Raw genomic sequence first — 21,449 nt, forward strand, 5'->3', positions numbered from 1 at the left:
AGATCCATTTCACTGAATCCATTACAAAGATTATATACAAGAATATATTACAGATCATATACATTAAAATTCGTTCATTTTTCCTGGAAGAACAAACAGCAGCTTGACGAACACGGATGTAAAGACAGACCAAAATACGCTCATGTGTAAGAGATCTAATATTTTGCATTCATTCATCTGTAGGTGATGGACACATATATTCGTTTTCACACAATTTTAACAGTAGAAAGTATCAGTAAAAAAAGGCTAAAAGCATTTACAAGAAGGTACAACTCACCAGACTTGATTACAATCGTGACTATCCCACCAGTCTCTTCACCTTACATAACCCTAGAAAGGGTAATGCTTCCAATGCTCACAAGATAATTAATGGGATTTACTTTCTAAACTTAAACCAGTTATACAGCTGGGTCTATTTTAAGGAAAACGCTAGTTCAATGCTCATTCATTATGATAGCAGTCTGAGATGTTAATGCAATATATAAACTTTAGCCATTTAGTGGATCAGCCAGGCTTAAGGTACCGTCACACATAGCGACGCTGCAGCGATACCGACAACGATCCGGATCGCTGCAGCGTCGCTGTTTGGTCGCTGGAGAGCTGTCACACAGACAGCTCTCCAGCGACCAACGATCCCAAGGTCCCCGGTAACCAGGGTAAACATCGGGTAACTAAGCGCAGGGCCGCGCTTAGTAACCCGATGTTTACCCTGGTTACCATCCTAAAAAGTAAAAAAACAAACGCTACATACTTACCTACCGCTGTCTGTCCTCGGCGCTCTGCTTCTCTGGTCTGGCTGTGAGCGCCGGGCAGCCAGAAAGCAGAGCAGTGACGTCACCGCTCTGCTTTCCGGCTGACCGACGCTCACAGCCAGAGCAGGAGGAGAGCAGAGCACAGCGCTGGAGGACAGACGGCTGTAGGTAAGTATGTACTGTTTGTTTTTTTTTACTTTTAGGATGGTAACCAGGGTAAACATCGGGTTACTAAGCGCGGCCCTGCGCTTAGTTACCCGATGTTTACCCTGGTTACCAGCAAAGACATCGCTGAATCGGTGTCACACACGCCGATTCAGCGATGTCTACGGGGAGTCCAGCGACTAAATAAAGTTCTGGACTTTCTTCCCCGACCAGCGATCTCCCAGCAGGGGCCTGATCGCTGCTGCGTGTCACACTGGACGATATCGCTAGCGAGGACGCTGCAACGTCACGGATCGCTAGCGATATCGTCTAGTGTGACAGTACCTTTAGTACACGTCGATTTCTGTGGTTAGGTATACATTCAATTCAGTTGCATTTTCTACAATGGATATTGAAATTATTGATAGAAGTAGAAGAGAAGATAACAAAACTGCTGTCAAATAAATACACAATGGCCCCTATTTATCAAAGCTTTTACGCCCCAAAATTTTAAACATTTTTGCTAAACTTGGAATTGCGCCAATATTTTGCGACCTTTTATGTTTTAGTCTGTGTGCCCAATTTGTGTTTTTTAAGCATTTCCGACACGTTTTTCCGCTGTGGAAACGCTTAAAAAACGCAAAATGCATCCCATTTTTTAATAGCATTCCGCAATTTCTGTGCCCATGCTGCGTATTTTTCCGCAGTGGAATTACATAGCGGTAAAATACGCAGCATGTTCATTTATTTTGCGGAATCACCGCGATTACGCAGCCATAGAAGTGTATAGGAAAAAACCGCATGTAAAAGCATCAAAACCATGTAAAAAAGCATCAAAATCCGCACGCGTTTTCCTGACAAGGGTGTGCAGTTTTGATGAGGAAAAATCTGCTTATATTCTGCAATGTGGGCACATAGCCTTAAAGCTAGTTTCTCACAGCTTCGCCAAAATGGGTGCTGCTGGTGAGGGACGGAGGCGTGGTAGGGGTATAACACAACAGCCCATCTAATTCTCGATAAGCTGTGGAGTTCCCTACACCAGAAAACAGGATTTTTGGTTGCTTACCGTAAAATCTGTTTCTTGAAGCCTCCATTGGGGGACACAGGAACCATGGGTGTATGCTGCTGCCACTAGGAGGCTGACACTATGCAAATAAAAAAGTTAGCTCCTCCTCTGCAGTGTACACCCCACCGACTGGCATTATACTCTTCAGTTAGTGAGAAAGCAGTAGGAGATAATGAAACAAGGTTGAAAAACCATAACCACAAACTTGAGAACTGTAACGTGAGAACAGTCATAGAACAGATAACAACAGAAAACATTGGGAGGGAGCTGTGTCCCCCAATGGAGGCTTCAAGAAACAGATTTTACGGTAAGCAACCAAAAATCCTGTTTTCTTTATCGCCTCTCATTGGGGGACACAGGAACCATGGGACGTCCCAAAGCAGTCCCAAGGGCGGGAAAACAGACTTCCATCAGGTCAGAGGACTCACCACTGCCGCCTGCAGGATCCTTCTGCCTAGGCTGGCGTCCGCCGATGCGTAGGTATGGACCTTGTAAAATTTGGCGAACGTGTGGATGGAAGACCAAGTTGCCGCTTTGCAAAGCTGTAGGGCGGAAGCCCTGTGGTGCACCGCCCAGGAGGCGCCGACTGCCCGGGTAGAGTGAGCCTTAATCCCAGGAGGGGGCACTCTGTTCTTGACCCGGTAAGCCTCCAAAATTGCCGTTCTGATCCAGCGAGCAATAGTCGCTTTAGAAGCCGGCTGGCCTCTGCGCGTGCCATCAGGAATGACAAAAAATGAGTCCGTCTTCCGGAAAGAGGATGTTCTATCCAGATAAATCCTCACTGCCCTGACTAGGTCCAGCTTGTTCAACGATCGCTCCAGAGGATGAGTCGGAGCTGGACAAAAGGAAGGTAGAACGATGTCCTCGTTGAGGTGGAAGGTGGAAACCACCTTAGGAAGAAAAGAAGGTGGAGGTCGGAAGACCACCTTGTCCTGGTAAATGACCAAAAACGGAGGGCGGCAAGACAGTGCCGCCAGCTCGGAAACGCGGCGAATGGACGTGATGGCCACAAGAAAGGCCACCTTCCAAGATAAAACTGATAGAGGAATCTCCCTAAGAGGTTCAAAGGGAGAAACCTTCAAAACGTCCAGTACCAGGTTTAGGTCCCATGCCTCCACAGGGGCCCTGTACGGCGGGACGGCGTGGGCTACCCCCTGAAAGAAGGTCTTAATCTGTGGCCGAGAGGCCAAGGTCTTCTGAAAGAGGATGGAAAGCGCAGAGACCTGACCCTTCAGGGAACTAAGAACCAGGCCCGAATCCAGTCCTGCCTGAAGGAAGGCCAAAAGAGAAGGCAGGGAAAAAACCATAGGCGGCACGCGGTTGGACTCGCACCAACGGAAGTAGGCCTTCCAGGTGCGGTAGTAGATCCTGGAAGACGAAGGCTTCCGAGCCTGAATCATGGTGTGAATCACCCGGTCCGAAAGGCCGGACGCTCTTAGAACCGCGGTCTCAACAGCCACGCCGTTAAACTGAGCGACCGAGAATTCGGGTGGCAGATCGGACCCTGGGACAGCAGATCGGGCCTGTCTGGAAGGCACCAGGGAGCGTCCGCGAGAAGGTTGACGAGCTCCGCGAACCAAGCTCTCCTGGGCCAATCCGGGGCGATCAGGATGACCGGCACCCCTTCTGCTTTGATCTTCTTCAACAGTTTGGGAAGTAATGGAAGGGGTGGGAACAGATAGGGCAGCTCGAACTGTGACCAAGGAATGGCCAGAGCATCGACGCCCACTGCGAGAGGATCGCGTGACCTGGAGACGAATTGTGGAACCTTCCTGTTGATCCGAGACGCCGTGAGATCCACATCCGGAGTTCCCCATCGAAGACAAATCTGATGGAAGACCTCCGGATGCAGGGACCATTCCCCCGCCGCGGGACCCTCGCGGCTGAGGAAGTCGGCGGCCCAGTTTTCTACGCCGGGGATATGCACCGCGGATATCACCGGAACCGTTGCCTCTGCCCAAAGGAGGATCTTGGACACCTCGGCAAGGGCCAAGGAGCTCCGAGTCCCCCCCTGATGGTTGACATATGCCACAGCCGTGGCATTGTCCGTCTGGATCCGGACTGGAAGGCCCCTGAGGATCCTTTCCCAATGGCGGAGGGACAGAAAGATGGCCCGAATTTCGAGGACGTTGAGCGGCAGCGCGGACTCCTGCAGCGACCAACGGCCCTGAACCGTCAGGTGGCGAAAAACCGCACCCCAGCCGATCAGGCTGGCATCCGTTGTCACCACCTGCCAGTGAACCGGAAGGAAGGACCTGCCCTGGGAGATGAGAGGAGACGTCAGCCACCAGTTGAGAGACCGCTTGACCCGAAAGGAGAGTCTGATCGGCCGATCCAGGGAGAAGACCGACCTGTCCCACTGAGACAGAATGGCTTGCTGAAGGGGTCGAGAATGGAATTGGGCGAAGGGAATCGCTTCCAAGGTAGCTACCATCCTCCCCAGAACCTTCATGGCCGATCGGAGGGAGGGAGGCCGAGGACCCTGGAGCAAGAGAATGTCCCGACAAAGGGTGGATCTCTTGTCCTTGGGAAGGAAGACTCTGGACTGACGAGTGTCGATGAGCATGCCCAGAAAGATGATGCGCTGAGAAGGAATAAGGCAGGACTTCTTCCGGTTGACCAGCCATCCGAAACGGGATAAGGTGTCGAGAACAATGGACAAGCTTTCGTGGGCCTGAGCAAAGGACGGAGCCTTGATGAGGATGTCGTCGAGGTATGGAAACAGAACCAAGCCTCTGACTCTCAAAATGGCCATCAGCGCCGCCATGATTTTCGTGAACACCCTTGGCGCGGTTGCGAGACCGAACGGCAGGGCGACGAACTGAAAATGATCTTGTTGCACTGCGAAGCGCAGGAAACGGTGATGTCCGGGAAATATTGGAACATGTAGGTAGGCGTCCTGGATATCTATAGAGCATAGAAATTCCTGAGCCTCCATGGAAGCAATTACTGAACGAAGGGATTCCATCCTGAAGTGTCTCAGGCGAACCCTCCTGTTCAACAATTTGAGGTCCAGAATGGGACGAACCTTGCCGTCTTTTTTCGGTACCACAAAGAGGTTCGAGTAGAAACCCGTGTACCGTTCCTTTTCTGGGACGAGAACGATTACCCCGGATTTGAGCAGAGAAGCGATGGCTGCGAAGAAGCCCGGAACCAAAGCGGGATCTTTTGGAGGACGAGATTGGAAGAAACGATCTCTGGGTCGGGAGGCGAACTCTATTTTGTATCCCGAAGACACAACTTCCCTGACCCATGCATCCTCTACTGCGGAAATCCAGACGTCCCTGAAACGGAGAAGACGGCCCCCCAACCTGGGAGTTGGGCTGGAGTCTTGCCGAGAGTCATGCGGAAGTGGATCTTCCAGTCCTGGGCCTGGACGATCTACCCTGGGAATAGCGAGGACGCCAGGACGGAGTGGGCCTGAAGGACACCGCCTTCTTCTCTTGACGTGCCTGTGGCCTCTGTTGCTGCTGGGAAAAGGAGTTTGATGCAGCGAAGCGACGAAAAGGCCGGAACGAGCGAAACTGCCGTCTAGGAGGAGGGCGACGAGGTTTAGCCTGGGGGAGAAGGGAACTTGTGCCCCCAGTGGCGTCCTTAATGATCTGGTCCAGCTGGGAACCAAAGAGACGAGAGCCCTGGAAGGGCAGACTAGTGAGGGACTTTTTGGAGGACAAGTCCGCCTGCCAGGCCTTGAGCCAAACGGTCCGGCGGATGGCAACGGCATTGCTGGAAGCCTGAGCCGCACAAGAGGCGACATCCAGGGAGGCGGAAACCAGGTATTCACCAGCATGGGAAATCTGGTTGGCAAGTTCCGCTAATTGCGCGGGGACGAGGAGCTCCGTCCAGGATACCTCGCCGCAGATCCTTGGCCCATTTTGAGATGGATTTTGAGGCCCAAGTGGAAGCAAAGGCCGGGCATAGCACTGCTGAAGCCGCTTCGAAGGCAGATTTTGCGAAGGATTCTATAACTCTGTCGTTAGAATCCTTCAGAGACGCTCCGCCGGACAGTGGGAGCACCGTGTTGGTGGACAGCCTGGACACAGGTGGATCCACCGAGGGAGAGACCGTCCAATTGGCGGTAAGATCTGGTGAAAAAGGATATAACACCCCCAGGCGTTTTCCCCTCTGAAAACGTCTGGTCGGATTCTCTCGCTCTCTGGCCAGGATTTCCTCGAATTCAGGATGAGGGGCAAAAAATTTTGAAGGTGGTTTGGCCCGTCTAAACGAAACCGCCTGATCTGCGGGTTCCGTAGAGGGATCCTTAATGCCACAGGTTTGGTTTATAGCCCGAATGAGGTTCTGGACCGACTCACTCATGGTGGCGATTTGGCTAGGATCCAACTCCGACATCTCCTCTGAGGCCGCATCAGATAAAGCCTCGCCTGACTCAGGGGAGGAGGAACGGTGCGACACCAACCGCAGGGGAGGGCCGTGCGGCGAGATGGAACGCGAAGAGGACTCAGACCGACGTTCCTGTCTGGACCTTTTGTGGCTAATCAAGGAGGGCTCGGGCGGCGGTTCCTGCGACCCGCTGGCCACTGCAGGGGTCTGCAGGGGTAACCGATCCAGCGCGGACACCAGGGTTTGAGACACCCGTGTTAAATCGGCCACCGATTGTGACAGAGAAGCGGCCCAGCCTGGGATGGGGGGATCACTCTCGGGCGGAACAGCCGGGGGATCCTGGGCGGTGGGAGCAATCGGGTTGCTGCAGGATGACTAAGGTAGTAGATGAAGAAGAAGTAGGGGGGCGAGAGCGGCCCCCTTTAGAGGAAGACATTTTGAGGGACCCTGAAGATGCCAGTTGGTTAGGGGACAGTGGGCAGAGGGGGGTGTCAGACTGCAGTGCAGCTACTCACGGACCCGGTCCTGGAAGATGTCCCACTTGTCCTTGGTGGAGAAATCCCCTGGTGCTGAGCTCACAGAAGATGCGGAAAGAAAACGACGCACATTGAGGTAGATAAGGGTCTAATGAAAGACCCGTGTCCACCTCCTACTGACACTAAGCTAAACTGAAGAGTATAATGCCAGTCGGTGGGGTGTACACTGCAGAGGAGGAGCTAACTTTTTTATTTGCATAGTGTCAGCCTCCTAGTGGCAGCAGCATACACCCATGGTTCCTGTGTCCCCCAATGAGAGGCGATAAAGAAATCGGATTTCTAATGTGGCACACGCTCCTTGTCAGACGCTCCAGATTCAGGAAGAGGAATACACTTTTTATGAATTAGAAGCACATGACTCCACCATGCCCCATCATCAAGACCACCAGGAAGATTGCCAGTCTTGATGAATCTGTGTCAAAAAGACATCTCCCTGATGGTTATAGGTTACATAAGACAACATTGCGGGCCGAGGGAGGAAGCGTATCTCTGATCTACCCAGTTCTTCTCTTTTTCTTAGGAAGTGGACATCTCATTTAGGTTATCACCACCAACGGGCAGAAGTTGGTCCCAACCTGATTCAAATCCCACCAAGGACAACATCTGCAAAGAGTTTGTATGTTCTCCCAGTGTTTGCGTGGTTTTCCTCCGGGTACTCCGGTTTCCTCCCACAGTCCAAAAGCATACTGGTAGGGAATCTAGATTCGGAATTCCCATAGGGACAGTAATGATAATGACAGTAAAGCATTGTGGAAATTAATGGTGCTGATCATTTGTGGGAGAAGGGTGTTGGGTGCCTAAAATGCAAAATATCACTTTGGAGTATAAAAAAAAAAACCAGTAAATTAAAAGCAGACTCAAATATCTGTGGAGAAATGTGACAAGTATCTCCGTGAAGCCTGGTCCATCTCTCCCACACATGGAGACTAAGCAGAATCTAATAGCGGCTCTTACAAATATATTAGGCTACGTTCAGACTAGCGTTGTGCTAGTGTGCGTCGGGCGACGCAGCGGCGACGCACGCGTCATGCGCCCCTATGTTTAACATGGGGGACGCATGCGTTTTTGTTTGTTGTGTTTTGCGACAAATGCGTCTTTTTTGCCGCAAGCGTCGGACCAAGAAAACGCAACAAGTTGCATTTTTCTTGCGTCCGATTTTCGGCAAAAAACGACGCACGCGTCGCAAAACGCAGCGTTTTTGCGTGCGTTTTGCGTGCGTTATGCGTTGCGTCGCCGACGCAGCGGCGCACAACACTAGTCTGAACGTAGCCTTACCTGCAGAATCACTGGGGAACTTTGAGAAATGCTACATTTTGCCTAAATACAGCTTTTTTTAAGCATAGACTTGAATATGAAGGTGAATTTCTTTACCTTGTACAGTACCCCATGGATACTGCCGAGCCTTTACCATTTTGTTTCCAATCTTAACTTCCTCCATACTCCCCACTACTGCAAAAGGCAGCTGAGTCTGAAGCAAGAAAAATATAAAAAAAGAAAAATTAAACATTTTTTTGTAGTCTCAAGTTCTCATACTACTAGTTTCCTCTACATATTACAATACTTATAATGCATGGTAAAGGAAAAGCAGAGAAAAAGTGTAACTTCTTAGGTATTGTAAAGTCAGGACCTAAAAAAATACAACAGCCCATAATGGGGACAGAGAAGGACCTCTGACAATGGAAATGCACATTACTGGACACTTACATTCATTGATGCATTCAGCTTGCTGATGGTCTCATCATCAGTTGGAAACTGGTAGATTTGCACGCCATTGCTCACCAGCTCACTCATCAGCTTTGTTTTGAACTTCTGTAACTCTGACTTTGAGATCACATCTGCTTTAGCAATGACAGGAATGATGTTCACCTGAGAAGGAGCACATTCCACATGTAAGATGAAAGACAACTCTTGTAGACACCTGGATGGAAGGTACTAACTAGTAAAGAATGTAACAGCAAAATAACAATACATAATAATAGCAGTGGTCAATACAGTCATTTCTCGGTTCTGTTCCATAGCACCTTGGGATTTTCAGTGGCACCAGAACTAGGCTCAGCTGTGACTGACAGACGTGTGATGACCGCCCAATGTTGTAACCTTCACTTAAGGTACCTTCACACTAAACGATAATCGCTAGCGATCCGTGACGTTGCAGCGTCCTCGCTAGCGATATCGTTCAGTTTGACACGCAGCAGCGATCAGATTCCTGCTGTGATGTCGTTGGTCTGGGCTAGAAGGCCAGAACTTTATTTGGTCGCTGGCTCTCCCGCTGACATCGCTGGATCGGCGTGTGTGACGCCGATTCAGCGATGTTTTCGCTGGTAACCAGGGTAAACATCGGGTTACTAAGCGCAGGGCCGCGCTTAGTAACCCGATGTTTACCCTGGTTACCATCCTAAAAGTAAAAAAAACAAACGCTTCATACTTACCTTCAGCTGTCTGTCCTCCGGCGCTGTGCTTTCCTGCACTCACTGTGAGCACAGCGGCCGGAAAGCAGAGCGGTGACGTCACCGCTCTGCTTTCCGGCCGCTGTGCTCACAGCCAGTACAGAGAAGCAGAGCGCCGGGGACAGACAGCGGAAGGTAAGTATGAAGTGTTTTTTTTTTTTACTTTTAGGATGGTAACCAGGGTAAACATCGGGTTACTAAGCGCGGCCCTGCGCTTAGTAACCCGATGTTTACCCTGGTTACCGGCATCGTTGGTCGCTGGAGAGCTGTCTGTGTGACAGTTCTCCAGCGACCAAACAGCGACGCTGCAGCGATCCGGATCGTTGTCTGGATCGCTGCAGCGTCGTTTAGTGTGAAGGTACCTTTACGTAAAGCAAACTTGTCATCAGATTCATGTTTTCCGAACCACACGAATCAGACACTGAGTAGGACAGCAGCCTGGTGCATTGTACTCGGAAAGGCTGCAACGTTTAAGAGCAAGAATACTTCAACCCCTTCCCTCCACAGCTAATCTCCAGTTTTGTGTTTTTTTGAAATTTTCCTTCCCCTTCTTCCAAGAGCTATAATATTTTTTTTTCTTTCCACTTGGAAGTACGTTGGCTTGTTTTCCGCAGGATGAGTTGTACTTTTTAATAACATCATTCATTTTACCACGTACTGTACTGGAAAATGGAGAAAAAAATGCTTTTAAATAATTAAATAGTTACAACATTGTTTTTGGGGAATTCTCTTTATGGCGTATATTGTGTGTCAAAAATTACCTTAGGATTCTCCTCGTCAAGACGATAACGGCAATACCAAACTTATTTGGTTTTGTTTTTTTAATTTTAGTAAAAGGAAACAAGAAAGAAAAAAAAAAAACGCAAATTTGTAACAATTTTTTTTTTTTAGTGTTCGCCATTTTTCAAAGACCTGAAACTTTTTCATTTTTTTGTGAGGCAAGACATTGTTTTTACTTATACCATTTTGGGTTAGATATGACATTTTGATTGCTTTGTCCAGCATTTTTTGCGGTGCTGTGCCGACCAGACAAAAAACACAATTTTGACGTTTTTACATTTTTTCTGTTTACAGCGTTTACCAACTTTGTTAGTTTTATATTTTGATAGATTGGACTCTTATGGATGCGGCAATCTCATATGCGTATTTTTTTTCTTTTTCTTTTGTAATATCTTAATTTTTAATAGGGAAAAGGGGTGCAATTAATCATTAATTTTTTTCATGTTTTTTTTACTTTTCATTTTAATTTATTAGTCCCCATAGAGAACTTGATCCGGCGATCGTCTGCTCGCTTGTTCTATATACAGAAATACCACAATATTGGTGTATACTACAAAAATCATGGTTTCCTTTGAATCCTGGCCACAAGCTAGGTTTTAACAGAGCTTCATGATGCCTGGCACAAAGGTCTTCAATAGATCCCCAGTTGTCATAGCAACCCATTGGCGCTCCGCGATCACATTGCGGGAAAGCCGATGGGTGTATAGAATGACACGCCCCTATGTTGGCGCACTTTGAGGCTATGTTCACACTTTGCGGATTCCACTGCGGATTTTTCCGCAGCAGAATTCCAAAATCCGCAGTGAAAACCCGTCGCGGTCTTTACTGCGGATTTATCGCGGTTTTTACTGCGGTTTCTTCTGCGGATTTTCATCTGCAGTTTCCTATTGGAGCAGGTGAAAATCCGCAGAAAAGAAGTGACATGCTGCGGAATGTAATCCGCTGTGTTTCCGCGCGGTTTTTTCCGCAGCATGTGCACAGCGTTTTTTGTTTCCCATAGATTTACATTGTACTGTAAACTCATGGGAAACTGCTGCAGATCCGTAGCGGTCAAATCCGCTGCGGATCCGCAGCAAAATCCGCAAAGTGTGAACATAGCCTTAGTGCTGCTGTCAAGATTCACAGGGCTATTTAACAGGTTAACAATAGTGGGTTGAGCTCCATTCCACCAGTGGCTGTCAAAGGCAGGTTCTGGCTGTGTATCACAGCCATAGTCTGATGGGTATGGAGCAGGCTCATGAAGTCTCTGTACACCCGCTCCTGACTTGTGCTGTACATATACGGCGGATGCTGGGAAGGGGTTAGAAAGTCAGACAGCTTTTCTAAGTATATTTAATCAGAAAACCAGTGTTTCAGAGTAAAACATACCATGCTGCAATCACACAACCAGTGCATGGGACGGCAACATGAATCTGATGACATGACAGGTTTAAGTCCTCTAATTCAATATAAGATTGGATCCTTTACAAAATGTCAAGATTGAGCTAAATCAATGAAGACTTATAATATTAATAAATAACGTAATCAGAACATAGTACCTTGCTTTCTAGCTTCTTCATGGTTATAAGATCAAGAGATTTGAGGGAATGTCCAGTAGGAGCAATGAAGTAAAGGCACACATGAATGCGAGTGTCATGGTATTTGTACAATAATCTTTTTATCTTCAACTCTTCTTGTAAATAGGATTCAAACTGTGTGTCAATATAGTCCACGATGGGCATGTAGCTGGAAGAGAATAAAATGTTGGCTCACTCAACAACAGATATAACTGTGCTCACCAGAGGCTTTAACGGATACATGTATGATGCGGCCCATATATCTCTTTTGGGGTATGTGCAAACATACACCTGTCCGCTCTTCTATAGAGCACCATACACGAGGACCTGTTCACAACTTGTTCTAGCCATTAGTAAATGTATGGAAAGCATTCAGTGTACAACACTAAGCATATCTATAGGGCTTCACTGCGACGCACCACACTTTTCGTCTTCAGACATACACTCAGATGCATTGCCAATATGTCTGCTCCTGCATACCGATGCAGGGTATGTCAAATGGGCATTCTGCATATGTTGGAGCAGTGTGCTGTAGCATACCTTTTTTGGCCTATGAGAAAAGCATCTGACTATGTCCAAAGAGTGGGATATTTCACATCCTTATGCCATAGGCGACATAAGGCTAGTACCATGAAGAAAACAGAGCATTTAAAAAGGTTGTCCACCTATGAGGATATTTTTTATCTTACTTTAACTGATCTAGTGTAGTGGACAACTTCTTTTCAGATTTTTTTTTTTTTTTTACATACGTAAATGCCAAACCATGATGTCAAAGATCCCCCATATACCTTTTCTGACAATTTTCATGTTTTAGACACGTTTAATTTCCTGTTCACTAGCATTAGCTCTGCTGTCCCAGTCATCACATCCTTGTAAGAATCCTCAGCTCCCTCCTAACTACATTTCCCATCAGCTCCACTGATACAGTGCAGAGAAGTAACACCATGCAGCAGAACAACAGCCCTGGCAAAAAAAGATTATCCTCTACTTCCACTTATTGACTAATCATGTTCTACTATACATGTCAAACTCTGGCCCCCGGGATGAGAATATTTCCCCCGCCTCAGAATTGCACTTTCAACTGTGTGGGCATGCTGGATGCCAATATAGCTGAAAGAAATGAAGGAAGAGGGAAAGTCAGCTGACACTCCATCAGTCCCCTTCTGCGTCTGACATCTTAGCGCAGCGTGTGCGATGATGTCATTAAAACGAGCCCGCTGTATCGATATCTGCAGAGGATCAGAAAACACCATTTTTTTAATGTGGGGCCCATTATACTGTATGGGGCACTATGTGGGGCCCATTATACTGCATGGGGCACTATGTCCGTTCATTATACTGTATGGAGCACTATGTGGGGCCATTATACTATATGGAGCAATATGTTGGTCCGTTACACTGTATGAAGCACTTTTTGAGGCCATTATACTGTATGGAGCACTATGTGGGGCCATTATACTACATGGAGCAATATGTTGGTCCGTTACACTGTATGAAGCACTTTTTGAGGCCATTATACTGTATGGAGCACTATGTGGGGCCATTTTACTGTATGGAGGGCTGTGTGAGGGTTACACTTGGGGAATCATACTGTGATGGGGTCACCATAGTTTGCTGGGTGTATCAAGGGAGTGGCGGTACAGTAGTGTCATTATACTGCGTGTGGATGAATTCACTGTGGGGGTATCTTACTTTGCTTGGAGGGGGGTACATTTGTTGGCACCATATTTTATCTGTATTATTCAAGGTTTTTTGTCCTTTGTTATTACATATTTAAATTAGGCCACTTGGCCATATGCTTTTTAATGCTGTTACATAACATATTATATTATTCTAATATTTTATTCTAAGATCTATTAATTAAAATATACTTTGTTCATGGGATAACCCCTTTAAGTTTGTTTCCATATGAAAAGGTTCATTGTTGTATTTGATAAGGAAAATTGTAAACATTTTGTGAATAAATATCAAGGTTGGCTTTGTCTAAGCTTATAATTTTGTCCCTCTATGTATTGGAGACATCACGAGGTTAGATGAAAGCTGTCAGCTAAACAGCGTGGGCCGATGGCTTTTTCAGTTATATGGACACTGGTAGATTTAGCGCTGTTGACATGTTGGTTTTGGTGAATACTTGTACTCCTTGTGAAACAGTCATGCTGAAGTATTTTTTCTTAGGACTCTGCACTTTGCTGCTCTCCTGTTTTTCTTACTGCAAATGTATAAAACTAATTGCTGGCTGAGCAGTATCATTTCCCAAACCACTGAAGTTCTCTACACAATCTGACACTGTTGTATCACTTCTGACAGTGCAGGGACGTACCTCAAAGGGAGAATGGTATGCCCAGGTGTCAAATTTATTCACGTATTCCCAGGAGGAATAACAGAGGAACAGCACAACACAGAAGAAACGATGCTCCAGTGGTGTAATGTCATAAGGAATGCAAGTATTTACCAAAACAAACATGTCAGGAGAGCAGAGTCTTCTACATTCTCCCAGTTTAAATATCCATTGCAAGTCAAGTTGTGTAGAACATTACCTGTCTTCTTTGTTTATCTGGTCCCCAAAGCCCACCGTATTCACAATAGTCAGCTTCAAGCGCACATTGCTCTCAAGGAGGTCATATGTTTTGGCTTTTAACTTTACGGAAGGCTCAAAATGACTGGATTCATTTTCTTCAAAATTAGTATTGAACAGGGTGTTGATCAGTGTTGACTTGCCAATTCCAGTCTCCCCTAAGGTAAGAACCAGATAAAGTATTCAAGATATGAATTTAGAAATTAGTTAGTATCTTTGCTTAGTTTATTCACATTCTCTAAGCTGCTTATTAAAGAATATATTTGCTTTTTGGTGAAGAAACAGGTCAAAGACTTTTTTGTGGTTCTGAGTCTTCACATGTGGTTTTCAATGCTGTTTTGCCCATTGAAGTCAATGACTAACCACAATTATGTAGAGTGTATATATATTATATAAAAGTGGTATATATATTATATATACAGTACAGACCAAAAGTTTGGACACACCAACAGTGTCACCAGCAAAGCACACCTCCTCCTCCATGCTTCATGGTGGGAACCAGGCATGTAGAGTCCATCCGTTCACCTTTTCTACGTCGCACAAAGACACGGTGGTTGGAACCAAAGATCTAAAATTTGGACTCATCAGACCAAAGCACAGATTTTCACTGGTCTAATGTCCATTCCTTGTGTTCTTTAGCCCAAACAAGTCTCTTCTGCTTGTTGCCTGTCCTTAGCAGTGGTTTGCTAGCAGCTATTTTACCATAAAAGCCTGCTGCACAAAGTCTCCTCTTAAGGCTCCTTCTCACTTGCGAGCAACTCAGATGAGTCTCGCATGTTTAAAACCCGGCTCTGCACCCGGCACTCAGATTGGAGCGTGCTGCCGCATAGGAATACATGCAGCCGCATAGGAATACATGCAGCCGCACGCTCCGCTCCTCTGTGCCAGGTGCAGAGCCGGGGTATTGCCGTGCGAGACTCATCCGAGTCTCACGCAAGTGAGAAGGAGCCCTAACAGTTGTTGTAGAGATGTGTCTGCTGCTAGAACTCTGTGTAGCATTGACCTGGTCTCTAATCTGAGCTGCTGTTAACCTGCAATTTCTGAGGCTAGAGACTCGGATAAACTTATCCTCAGAAGCAGAGGTGACTCTTGGTCTTCCTTTCCTGGGACAGTCCTCATGTGGGCCAGTTTCTTTGTAGCGCTTTTTCTTCGAACAAAGTCCAGCTCACCATGATCGACATCCTTGGAGACTCGGAGCACGGAGCCGCTGGGTCAGGGCGTAGACAATCAAAGAAGAAATGAGAAATCCAGCTCAACGAGGTAGTGAAAAAAACTTCTTTCTTTATTCACTTGGAAATATATTCAGTGGAGGATAAAAACATCAGCAATACAAAGGATAAAAAGCGATATCAACGCGTTTCTTGTGACAAAGCACCCTTAATCATGATCAATAGGACCATCAGCTGTGTATCCACCAGACTTCTGCACAACAAAATTGATGGTCCCAACCCCATTTATAAGGCAAGAAATCCCACTTATTAAACCTGACAGGGCACACCTGTGAAGTGAAAACCATTTCCGGTGACTACCTCTTGAGCTCATCAAGAGAATGCCAAGAGTGTGCAAGGCTGTCAGCAAAGCAAAAGGTGGCTACTTTGAAGAACCTAGAATATAAGACACATTTTCAGTTGTTTCACACTTTTTTGTTAAGTATATAACTCCACATATGGTAATTCATAGTTTTGATGCCTTCAGTGTGAATGTACAATTTTCATAGTCATGAAAATACAGAAAATTCTTTAAATGAGAAGGTGTGTCCACCCTTCTGGTCTGTACGCATATGTGTGTATATATATATATATATATATATATATATATATATATATATATATCCTAAAAACACAAGCCTAATAATTAGAAAGTGTGAATCGCTTACGTGAAACATCTAGGCATTGAACTTATTTCTTAGGCCAGGTTCAGATGGACATATTTCACGATTTGTATACGGACCAAAATGCCCCGACTGAGGATGTAAGTTCATATCAGGAGACCTGTGATCAGTCCAAGTGCTGCGCTCTGTATATGAACCATGAAATACGTCTGTCTGAACCCGGCTTTATTTTAACCCCTTTCTGACCTCAGACAGAATAGTACATCCAAGGTCAGTACCACCACTTTGATAAGGTCTCCGCATCAAAGAAGGGACACGTCAGCTGTTTTGAACAGCTGACATGTACCTGCAACAGGCGAGTGCGGAGTTGCGTTCCGCCGGCACCTATTAACTAGTTAAATGCCGCTGTCATACTCTGACAGCAGCATTTAACAAGCGCTTCCAGCCATCCTGCCAGAAATGCGCGCACTGGTGACCCCCGTCAAATGATCGGGGCGGGGGGGGGGGGGGGGGGGAGGGGGTCATCGGTGCATTGGCATAACAACCAGAGGTCTCCTGCAGACCTTTATGGTTGTTGATGCCAGATCGCTGTGCGCGCCGTCCTGTGGTCGGCACTCATAGCAATGCTGTAATTTAGCTACATAGGGGCGATCTGAGCATAGCTCCTATGTAGTAGAGGCTATGCCAGCTTCTAGCCTGCCATGGAGGCTATTAAAGCATGGCAAAAGAAAAAAAAAATGTATTTCAAAATATGAATTTAAAAAAAAAGAAAAAAAATAGAAAAGTTTAAATCACCCCCCCCCTTCGCCCCATTCAAAATAAAACATTAAAAAAAGAAAAATCAAAGCTACACATATTTGGTATCGCCGTGTTCAGAATCGCCTGATCTATCAATAAAAAAAGGATTAACCTGATCGCTAAACAGCGTAGTGAAAAAAGAATTCAAAACGCCAGAATTACGTTTTTTTGTCCTCCGTAGTACATGCCTGCGCAAACGTGTACTACGGAGGACATAGAGTGAACTTCAATCCAATATTGCAGCCAGCGGGTAAGGAAAGGGTGAATCAAACACCCGAAAACTCCGCCCATATGACCAAAAACTGGTCCCGCCAAATTCAGGTGACAGGTTCCCTTTAAGCCCTGCTGGGGCAGGAATGCCCCTGACACGGTAGGACTCCTGAATAGCCGAGCGAATCCACTTGGCTAGTGTGACATTTGAAGAGGCTAGACCCTTCCTATGCCCTTCTGGAAGCACGAACAGGACATGTGACTTGCGGAAGGGAGCCGTCCACGAGATGTACCGTCGAAGAGCCCTAACTACATCAAGAGTGAAGAGCTTTCTCGATACAATGGACTGGTGCAGGACAAAATGAAGGCAGAACAATCCCCTCATTGACGTGGAACGAGGAAACAACTTAGTGCAGGAAAGAGGGGGATGTCCTCAAGACTGCCTGATCTTGATGAAAAATCAGGAACGGGAGTTGGCAGGTTAGGGCTGCCAACTCCGAGACTCGTCTGATTGATGTAATTTCCACTAGAAAAACCACCTTCCAGGAAAGAAAGGTTAGTGAAACGTCCTGCAGTGGTTCAAAGGAGCCTCCTGTAGAACTCCGAGGACTAAATTAAGATCCGATGAATCCAATGGCATTTTATAGGGAGGCGCCACATGGGAGACTCCCTGAATGAACGTCTTTACCGGTAATCTTGTGGCAATCTTGTGTTGGAATAGAACTGACAATGCTGAAACTTGTCTTTTGAGCGAACTAAGTGCGATTGGAGGAATTACAATATGGAAGGAATGGAGAACACTAGAGGAGATCGTCCATGGGCGTTGCACCACAAGAAGATTCGCCAGGTGCGATGATAAATGCGCATGGACGCGGGCTTCCTATCACTAATCATGGTGGAGGTCACTTCAGGATAGAATCCAGCTTGGGCTAAAATCCAGGATTCAATGGCCATGCCCTCAAAGACAGGGCCACGGAGTTCTGGTGGTAAATCGGGCCCTGTGACAGTAGATCCAGGGGATCTGGTAGCCGCTCTGGAACGTCGGTGACCAGTTGAACTAGTTCCGCATACTATGCCCAGCGCGGCCAGTTTGGCGTGACTAGGATCACTGGTACCCCCTCTGGCTAATTTTCTTGATGACCCTTGGGAGCAAGTGGAGAGGGGGCAAAATGTACGGGAGTCGGAACGGATGCCACAGCAGAACCAAGGCATCTGCTCCGACGGCGCATGGATCGTGTGATTGGGCAATGAACTGGGGAACCTTGTTGTTTGGCCTTGAAGCCATGAGATCTACATCCGGAGTCCCCCAGCGATGACAAATCTGATGAAAGCCTTCGGAATGAAGAGACCATTCTCCCGAGGCGAGGCCCTGGCGACTGAGAAAATCCGCCGCCCAATTCTCTACACCCGGGATGTGGATCGCAGAGATAAGCAAATGGTTGCTCAGCCCAATGGAGGATGTGACTCACTTCGTGCATGGCTGTCCTGCTGCGGGTTCCCCCTTGACGGTTGTTATACGCTGTGGCTTTGTCGGATTGGATCCTGATGGGGTGACCTGCGAGGAGATGCTGAAAACTGAGTAAAGCTAGTTTGATCGCTCGTATCTCCAAGATGTTGATGGGGAGTTGCAACTCTCGAGTGGACCAATGATCTTGTGCCGTGTGGTGGCTGAAAACTGCACCCCAGCCCAAAAGGCTGGCGTCAGTGGTCACCACGAACCAGCGTACCAGGAGAAAAGGACTTCCCTTGGTTCAGGGAGGGCTTCAGCGTCCACCACCTGAGGGTCTGCCTGACCCGCAGAGACAGACGGAACCGATGGTCAATAGAGAACGGGTTCCTGTCCCAGGCCAACAGCAGCGCATGATGCAAAGGGCGGAGATGGAACTGTGCGAATGGAACCACTTCCACCGGTGCTACCATTTTTCCCCCCCGAGAATGCCCATGCTGAAACGAATGGAGTGAGGGGCTGGGCGGGAAAGACTCCGTGCTCCATGTTGTAAGGCCAAGGCCTTTTCTGAAGGGAGAATGACCAACCCGCGGGAAGTGTCTAGGATCATTCCCAAGAAGGAAATTCGCTGAGTTGGTACCAGAGAAGACTTTTCAAAGTTTATTTTCCAGCCCAGGCGAGAAAGAGTATCCGTGATACCGACGGACTCCTTACAGGCTGGATAGGACGGGCCTTTGATCAGTAGGTCGTCCAGATATGGAAGTAGCACCACTCCCCGAGCGTAAAGAATGGCCATGACAGCTGCTATGACCTTGGTGATGACTCTGGGGGCGGTGGCGAGGCCGAAGGGCAAGGCAACTAACTGGAAGTGTTCCTCGCGGAATGCGAAGCATAGGAACTGTTGATGGAAAGGAAAAATTGGGATGTGAAGGTAAGCATCCTTGATGTCTATGGATGCTAAGAACTCTCCTTTTTCCATGGATGTGACGACAGAATGGAGAGATTCCATTATGAACCGTCGAACCTTGACCAACTTGTTTAACAGCTTTAGGTCCAGTATAGGCTGCAGCAATCTGTCCTTCTTTGGGACCACAAATAGGTTTGAGTAAAACCCCTTGAACCTTTTGTTCTTAGGAATAATGACTCCGTCCCTTCATAGCGCTGTACGACCGACGACCTGGAGAAAAGCTGTGGTCCTTCTTTTGGGAGGGGAAGACCAGAAAAAAACGTGTCAGGGGAGGAGAAGAGAACTCTATTTTGTATCCGGAGGACACCAGCTCTCCGATCCACTCGTCGTGGATGACAGAGAGCCAGGCTTGACGGAACGAAAGTAAGCGGCCGCCTGATGTAGTGACGAGTCATTGTGTAGAAGATCTAAGGGATCTGGTTCCCTTAGATCCAGACGTCCTCGGTCTGGATTTCCAGGTACGGTTACGTCTGAATGAGGCCTGAGAACCAGGTAGGCCTTTGTTGAGGAAGAAATTTACTCTTCCCTCTGGTAGCGTCAGAAATTATTTGGTCTAGTTTTTCTCCAAATAAGCAACCAGCTTGGTAAGGCAGAGAGGTCAATGATATTTTGGAGGCAGAATCTGCCTGTCAATCTTGGAGCCATAGGGCCCTTCTGATGGAGACTGCATTTGCAGCTGCCTGTGCCGCGCAATTGGCCGCATCTTTCGAAGCGTTAACTACGAAGTCCCCGACTTGAGCTATCTGACTAGCGAGGTTGGTCACCTCCGGGGGAAGACTGCTGTCGTGGATCGTTGCAGTTAACACCTCTGCCCAAGCGACCATTGCCTTAGCCACCCAAATCGCGGCGAAGGATGGAAAAGGTGCCGCTCCTGAAGCCTCGAAGACAGAGCGAGTGAGGTAGTCAATTTAACGGTCAGTGGGGTTTTTGACTGAGGAACCGTCAGACAAGGATAGGAGTGTTCTGGATGCGAGACTCGATACGGCAAGATCCACTGAAGGGGACTGTAGCAAATCCTTTATTAAACCCGGGGCAAAAGGATATTTGGACTCGATAGGCTTTTGGCCCGTGAACCGTTTATCTGGTCGGTCCCTGTGTTTCTGGACAATGTCCTTAAACGCAGGATGATTGGCAAATTTTGGACACATTTAGTCTTGTTAAAAGACACCACATGTCCTGGATAGGATATGAATTCCTCGTCCACCCTCAGGGTCTTGTTGACCGCCTCAATAAGGAAATCAAGCGTCTCTTGACAAGTCGAGGAATCCTGGACTAAAGACGCATCGTATTCGGAGTCATGTGCACTGCGACCCTCAGGAGAAGGGGAGCGAGAAATTGAGCTTGCAGATGACGAAGCACGAACGTGATCGGGGGACGTGACATTGGTCCTTTTTCTGGAGACTTGAGCCCCCTTTGAGTACGACCCCTGCTGGTGGACGGTTCCCTACCATCGCCAGAGTCCTCCGTGGGTGACAAAGTGACGTTCTGACTTAAAGAGGGTTCCCGGAGAGAGTCTATTTCCTTGGCAAGGGAAGCCATAGATCGTGACAGGGAAGCGGCCCACTCAGGGGGGCTAGGCTCAGCAGGGTCAGTGGCGGGAAGCGGCTGCACACAGGCCGGGTCACAATCCGTGCATAACAGAGTATTGTGAGCACGAGGCAAGGCAGTATTGCAAGTTGCACATGAGGTAAAAAACACTGTGCTTTTTGTTAACCCGTTTGGGCTCCTTAGATTAAGACAGTGTGTCCCTAAGGGTTAAAGGCAGAGTATGCGCTACAGGTGCAGAGGTGGTGTTAAGCTCTCTTCCAGCGGCTGATGCAGCTTACCCAAGGTCCTGTGCCTGTGTCCCCAGGGAAGAAGTCGGTGGTCTGAAAACCGCAGAATGATTTTCGGCGGTCCTGTCGCGTTACTGGGCTGTCAGTCAGCGTGGTCCCACAGCAGTTGCCTAAAAAAGCATGGCCTCCGAGATTAGAAGGGCGCCTCTTGTTCAGGACGAGAA

At 47.6% G+C, this 21,449-nt stretch overlaps 1 protein-coding gene across 2 annotated transcripts in view; it reads right to left on the reverse strand.

Moving 5' to 3' along the window:
• The window catches only part of LOC138670379 (septin-10-like), a 119,520-nt gene that overhangs the window by 37,926 nt on the left and 60,145 nt on the right, over positions 1-21,449 (reverse strand). For both annotated transcript variants that reach the window (XM_069757645.1, XM_069757646.1), the window contains 4 exons: positions 14,160-14,355; positions 11,605-11,791; positions 8,544-8,705; positions 8,211-8,307 (listed from right to left, as the gene is read on the reverse strand). In XM_069757645.1, the coding sequence (XP_069613746.1) occupies positions 8,211-8,307; positions 8,544-8,705; positions 11,605-11,791; positions 14,160-14,355 (642 nt within the window). The remainder of the gene's footprint in view (positions 1-8,210; positions 8,308-8,543; positions 8,706-11,604; positions 11,792-14,159; positions 14,356-21,449) is intronic.

Source organism: Ranitomeya imitator, chromosome 3, assembly GCF_032444005.1.
Source record: "Ranitomeya imitator isolate aRanImi1 chromosome 3, aRanImi1.pri, whole genome shotgun sequence".
NCBI classification, from domain to species: Eukaryota; Metazoa; Chordata; class Amphibia; order Anura; family Dendrobatidae; genus Ranitomeya; species Ranitomeya imitator.